Source organism: Tursiops truncatus, chromosome 18, assembly GCF_011762595.2.
Source record: "Tursiops truncatus isolate mTurTru1 chromosome 18, mTurTru1.mat.Y, whole genome shotgun sequence".
Lineage (NCBI taxonomy): Eukaryota > Metazoa > Chordata > Mammalia > Artiodactyla > Delphinidae > Tursiops > Tursiops truncatus.
This window is the reverse complement of record NC_047051.1, coordinates 7,250,978-7,257,334: the sequence shown is the minus strand read 5'-3', so window position 1 is coordinate 7,257,334 and position 6,357 is coordinate 7,250,978. Positions and strand designations below refer to the sequence as shown.

The following is a 6,357-nucleotide window of genomic DNA, read 5'->3' as shown; positions in this document are numbered from 1 at the left end:
GGAGCTGGAGACACTTGTGGAAAAGTCAGGTCCTTTTCGCTCGGGCGGCCGCTCGGGCGTGGGGCTGGCTTGGGTTAGACACATGCACACATACACCATAGAGCTCTGCTTTCCCGTAGCAGCTGCTGCCTCTGCCTCTGCCTCTCCCGCCTCAGCCTCTTTGCCCGGCATACACACACATTCAGATTTGCGCGCTGTTTCAATCCTTGATGACGTGTCCCCGGAGACAGCCAATAGCAAACGGGCTCTGGTCAGGACAATGGGAGGTATCGGGCCAATGAGCGAGCCCCGTGAGTTGGCGGTAGCCAATAGGAGCCGCGCTGGCTGGAGAGTAATGTTACAGAGCGGAGAGAGTGAGGAGGCTGCGTCTGGCTCCCGCTCTCACAGCCATTGCAGTACATTGAGCTCCATAGAGACAGCGCCGGGGCAAGTGAGAGCCGGACGGGCACTGGGCGACTCTGTGCCTCGCGGAGGGTGAGTCTGGGGCAGCGCCGCGGCGGGGAGAGCGCCTCCGGCAGCTCCCCAGCCCGCGCGGCGGCCGGATCCCCGCGGCCGGGAGCCGGCGGGTCAGGATCCACACAAAGGCAAATGAGGGGGGACCGTGGGGGGAACTGCGCACGGAGCGAGCCTCCCCTCGGGCGCCGGGAGCCCGGCCGCGCGCCGGAGCCCCGGCCCCCGGGCCGCCGGAGGCGCCGCGAGCCCCGAGCCCCGCGAGTTTCCACCCCCGGCGGCGTCCGCGCTGACTGGCGCAAAAAAATTTTTTTTCATTAAAAAAATTTTTTAACGTGTTTTCGGCCCCCGGGCCGAGCGTTCGGGCGGCCGGCGTGCGCGGGGGGCGGCGGGCCGCCGGGCGGGCGGGCGGCGCTTCACGGCTGCATTGGCCGCCGCAGAGCCGGGCGCCGGCGGCGGGCAAGCGCGGGCGGCGGGCGCTGCGGGCGGGCGGGCGGCGGCGGCGCGGGGCCGGGGCCGGGGGCGGCGGCGCGGGGCCGGGCCCGCCGGCCTGAGCCCGAGCCCGAGCCAGTGCCCGGGCGCGGCGGCGGCGGCGGCGGCCCGGCGGCGGGGGGAGCGGCGCCGCGGCGCTCGCTGGAACATGGCTGACTCGGCCCGGCGCTGCTGGCTGGAGAGAAAACAAGGCGGGCGGGCGCGGGCGGGGGAGCTGGGCGCAGCAGTTCCGAGGCAACTTTTTTTTTCGTCTTCTCACAGCCCCGCGTCGCCCGTGCGGGGGCGGCGGGGCGCGCGGCCCGCGCGGAGGGAGAAGGGGAGCGGCGGGCCGGGGGCGCCTCCCGGGGCGGCCCCCCCCCCCGCGGGCGGCGGGCGGGGGGAGGGTCCGGCTGCGCGCCCCCCGCCCCTCCCCCCGGCCGTCATGGCCGAGTGTGTGCGCCAGAGCGCGGCGCGCACCCCGCCCGCCTGCGCTCGCACTCACACTCTCACACACTCACTCGCGCACACACACACACACACAGACAGACACACACACATATACACACACACACACACAAAGGGAAGGAGCCATATTCTCGCTCGCGCTCGCCCTCGCGGCGGCGGCGGCGGCGGCGGCGCAGGCGGGGAAGACGCGCAGCGGCCATTCCGTGCGCGCCGGCCCCGGCGGCCGCGGGCGGAGCCAGCCCCCATTTCGAGCGGGGCTGCTCCCTCCGCCGAGCCGACAAAATGGGGGAGGCCGGCAGGCCTGCGCGAGCGGCGGGCGGCCGGGCGCACGTGGCGGCGCCGCGCGGGGCGGGGAGCCGGGCCCGGAGGCCGAGCCGCGGCCCCGCCGTCCCGGGCGGCCTCCCCTCGCGGCCCCGCAGTGGGCGGGCGGCCCGGGGGGGGCCGGTGGCGGGAAGGTGTGCGGCGCCCGCCCCGCGCGTCGCCCCGACTTCCACGGCTCGGAAAAAAAAAATACTGCCCTGGTGGGGGCGGGGGGCAGCCCGAGCAGCGAGCAGGAGTGGCTTTTGTCCCTCATCCTTGTTTACTCGAAGAAACTTCAGACCGGACGTGTTTAGTCAGAACCGAAATGCGTCTCGGGGCCAAGCCGATAGCAAAGGAAGCTGCCTGGGGGTGGCAGCCGCGCAGATAGCGCCGCCATCCCCCAGCCCGGGCCCGAGCGGGCCTCCCGCTCCCTCCCCCCGGCAAACTTTTATGCCGAGAGTATTTACAGTGATCCCTGGGACAGCTTTAGGTGAGCCGCGGACTTGGCCCGCGATCCGGAGAGGTCTGCCCGCTTTGGCTCTCACCTATTTGTTCCTTACGTAGCGCAGAGCCGTGAATCGGCAGCGTCGCTTTTCTGACCTTTGGTTTTGTTGATTGAAAACGGGTTTTTTTGCATTTAATTCTTCGTTTCTTTTAAATGACCGGTTGGGTATTCACCCAGAACAGATACAGGCAGCGAAGTAACAAGCGCCGTGTGAGTATACCACTGTGTGTCCACTTTTTGGAGATCACACTCAAGGACCGGTTTTCGCCTGGTGTAGCCTTTTCTAGGAATTGACTATCACTGCCATTTTCTCTGGTATTATGAGGGGTTAATGCCACTGCCGGGTTAAACAACCAGTGCCTTGCTTTTCATTCCCTCCCCAAGGAGTTAGAGTGCTCTTAAATGCCGTGAATTGCATTGTTAACATTACACTTTCATTTATTTTTTAGAAAAATAATTAAGCATGGGCAAAGGAGATCCTAAGAAGCCGAGAGGCAAAATGTCATCATATGCATTCTTTGTGCAAACTTGCCGGGAGGAGCACAAGAAGAAGCACCCAGATGCTTCTGTCAACTTCTCAGAGTTTTCTAAGAAGTGCTCAGAGAGGTGGAAGGTAAGAGGGCTTAACACAAATACTAAGGAGGTACTAAAGGGTGAAGTCCAAATGGGGATTTTTAAAAAGCCTCGGTGCAATTTGCATCATGCGAGTGGTGGTGTTGGAACAGGCTGCTAAATGTTCAGCAAAGGACACTGGTTTTGTTCATTTTAATACTTAAGAGTACAACTTGTTAAAACTTCGTTGTCGAGTTAAGTTTACGAGTTATTATTTTATAGACCATGTCTGCTAAAGAGAAAGGAAAGTTTGAAGACATGGCAAAGGCGGACAAGGCCCGTTATGAAAGAGAAATGAAAACTTATATCCCTCCTAAAGGGGAGACAAAAAAGAAGTTCAAGGATCCCAATGCACCCAAGAGGCCTCCGTAAGTATCTTGCCCGTTTTTATTTTCAAGGAGTGTTTTGCAGTAGAATCAGACAAATTTAGCAAGCCACCTTGTGGAGTCCGTAATCAGAGTTTCTTCGCTAACTCACATTGGTATGTTTAAATTTTGTAAATAAAATTCCTGTTGGATGGCAGTTTTAGTTAGAGCAGTGGAATTGGATTCTGGCCTCCTTCACCCAATATATCTCCTAAGTGTAATTTTAATTCTTTTCTTTCCTGAGAAATACCATCAGTCTGAGAGTAATTTGCAGAATGTTCTTTTGGAACGCTAATAAATAGTGTATGTTCCGCTAGTGGTGTCATAAGTTAGATCATTGTGTAAATTAAATTTAATGAGGGATATTTAGCGTTTCATAATATTTATATCCTGTGAAATATGTGGTAGAAATTAGAAGCAGCTTTTATACAGCAATACAACACAGTTGTTAGTAAACCTACAATTCTAAAATTAAATCTCTCTTTTTAGTTCGGCCTTTTTCTTGTTTTGTTCTGAGTATCGTCCAAAAATCAAAGGAGAACATCCTGGCCTATCCATTGGTGATGTTGCAAAGAAACTGGGAGAGATGTGGAATAACACTGCTGCAGATGACAAGCAGCCTTATGAGAAGAAGGCTGCTAAACTGAAGGAAAAGTACGAAAAGGTAAGTATGGATTGGCTTGGTGTCCTGATGAAAGGGTGTGCCAGGTGTTAGATGGATGACTGTCCTTGGTACTGCATCTTAATCTCCTATTATGATTCCTAAGAGTTGGAGGTGTAATGCAGTTTTAAGTATAACAGCTATTCAGCGTGCCATTGGCTGTACTCTTAAGTCCCTTTCCATGTTTTAAAGAATGTAGAAGATCAAATAAATTGTTAGTGTTGTTTGACTTAACATTATTTGACTCGGGTGGTTTTGTTATTCTCCGGTATCCAGATTTATGAAGATTTTGGTAGTCACTTTGAGTCAAATGATTTAAGTATTTTAAATGATCAGGCACACAACATAAAAATAGGCTGGACCAAGTAACATAACCTGTATTGTTCATAAACACCCTGAAACATTTATGTTTTCCCTCCCTTAGATTTAAAAAAAAAAAACTTAGAAAGTTATGAGTTTGTTGATCTGTATAGTAAATTGATACAATAAAATAAGAAAAAGCTGTAGCCTCTATACTTTGAATTGAAATATTAAAAGTAAAGTTAGAGTTTAGCGTATTTAGTCATTTTGGAGAAATGTATCTATTTCTAGATGTTTCTTAACCTAATTGCATGCTCAGTGGCAAATAACTTTTTTTTTTTTTTAAGACAAGATTTTCTACTATGGATTAGGGTCTGACAGTATAAACCTGTAGAATGCGTTTTTGCATTCAGAAGGTGGCAGTGTCTACCCTTTAATCAGTCTCTACATTCTAGTTTTAATAAACTGAACTTGGGATGTGGTACATGGTTGTACTTCAGTGAGGCATAACAATGCTAATGTCAAACCGTGTCATTCCATGAGTTACGGATTATTTACAATTATAATATTTTTACGTGTGTTTCTGAAAGTCCACAGATGTGAGTGCAGATAATGTGTTATTTTAGTGTATCTGAGTCCTTGTTTTTTCATAAAGTTTTGCCATGTTACTTTCATTTCTCTCCTTAACTGTTTTGTCTTTCCAACCACTTTCTTCCTGCCTTTATTTTGGAAGGATATTGCTGCATACCGAGCTAAAGGGAAGCCTGATGCAGCAAAAAAGGGAGTCGTCAAGGCTGAAAAAAGCAAGAAAAAGAAGGAAGAGGAGGAAGATGAGGAAGATGAAGAGGATGAGGAGGAGGAGGAGGATGAAGAGGATGAAGAGGAAGAAGAAGATGATGATGATGAATAAGTTGGTTCTAGCGCAGTTTTTTTTTCTTGTCTATAAAGCATTTAACCCCCCTGTACACAACTCACTCCTTTTAAAGAAAAAAATTGAAATGTAAGGCTGTGTAAGATTTGTTTTTAAACTGTACAGTGTCTTTTTTTGTATAGTTAACACACTACCGAATGTGTCTTTAGATAGCCCTGTCCTGGTGGTATTTTCAATAGCCACTAACCTTGCCTGGTACAGTATGGGGGTTGTAAATTGGCATGGAAATTTAAAGCAGGTTCTTGTTGGTGCACAGCACAAATTAGTTATATATGGGGATGGTAGTTTTTTCATCTTCAGTTGTCTCTGATGCAGCTTATACGAAATAATTGTTGTTCTGTTAACTGAATACCACTCTGTAATTGCAAAAAAAAAGAAAAGTTGCAGCTGTTTTGTTGACATTCTGAATGCTTCTAAGTAAATACAATTTTTTTTATTAGTATTGTTGTCCTTTTCATAGGTCTGAAAATTTTCTTCCTAAGGGGAAGCTAGTCTTTTGCTTTTGCCCATTTTGGATCACACGAATTATTACAGTGTTTATCTTTCGTATAGTTAGCTGATAAAAAGCTTTTGTGTACACACCCTGCATACTCATGATGAGGGTAATAAAAGTTTAATTGAGACAGTTTTCATCCATAACTGAAACTCAAATCTTGATCGGTTGATATCAGATGTCACATAGCCCAGGTTCATTTACAAAGTGAAGAGTAACCAATCTACTCACAGCACGGGATTATTAGAATCAAACATTTTGAAAGTCTGTCCTTGAAGGACTAATAGAAAAGTATGTTCTGATCTTTACATGAGGACTCTACATCCTTTAACTCCCATTACCATGTAATGGCAGTTATATTTGCAGTTCCCACGTTTAAGACTGAGAATGTATCCCCAAAAGCGTGAGCTTAAAATACAAGACTGCCATATTACGTTTTTTTGTTGTTGTTGATAATTAGTCCCAACAAAGGCTCTGGAGAAAAAGTGCTGGCTGTAAATGTCTTCTCCTATTTATCTAAATATGGATTGTTTAGGAAACTTGAGATCCTCCATTAAAGGTATTTTTAATGGGCCAACTTTTAAAATTGTATACCACATTTTAAATTGGGTATATTTTCCTATATTATGGTTTGCCCCTTTATAAATGAAGTAGACATGAGGGAGGAAGACAAGCTTTGTATTTCAGTGTGAATTACCTGATTTATTTGAATTTGATTTTTCTCTACAAAACTCAAGCTCATTCATCAGGGTCATATGTTTATCTGCTTAACAGTTTAGGGAACAATTTGGCAATTTTGTGGTT

At 49.3% G+C, this 6,357-nt stretch overlaps 1 protein-coding gene across 4 annotated transcripts; it reads left to right on the top strand.

The window, feature by feature from the left end:
- The first annotated feature begins 341 nt into the window (after positions 1-341).
- On the top strand, positions 342-5,499 carry HMGB1 (high mobility group box 1). 4 transcript variants are annotated; one of them, XM_033843799.2, is made up of 5 exons: positions 342-474; positions 2,641-2,804; positions 3,026-3,171; positions 3,658-3,832; positions 4,863-5,499. In XM_033843799.2, the coding sequence occupies exons 2-5, from the start codon at positions 2,655-2,657 to the stop codon at positions 5,037-5,039; spliced, it is 648 nt and encodes a 215-aa protein (XP_033699690.1). In that variant the 5' UTR covers positions 342-474; positions 2,641-2,654; the 3' UTR covers positions 5,040-5,499. The 4 variants fall into 4 exon arrangements, with proteins under 4 accessions (XP_033699690.1, XP_073651117.1, XP_033699691.1 ...); XM_073795016.1 differs by lacking the exon at positions 342-474 and adding an exon at positions 1,914-2,176; XM_033843800.2 differs by lacking the exon at positions 342-474 and adding an exon at positions 1,914-2,401.
- Positions 5,500-6,357: the final 858 nt, after the last annotated feature.

What these genes read in the sequence shown, in the direction of transcription:
- HMGB1 (XM_033843799.2), top strand. Translation starts at nt 2,655, where the DNA reads ATGGGCAAAGGAGATCCTAAGAAGCCGAGAGGCAAAATGTCATCATAT. An exon ending in AGTGCTCAGAGAGGTGGAAG is followed by an intron (nt 2,805 to 3,025) that starts GTAAGAGGGCTT and finishes ATTATTTTATAG; the next exon opens with ACCATGTCTGCTAAAGAGAA. An exon ending in AATGCACCCAAGAGGCCTCC is followed by an intron (nt 3,172 to 3,657) that starts GTAAGTATCTTG and finishes CTCTCTTTTTAG; the next exon opens with TTCGGCCTTTTTCTTGTTTT.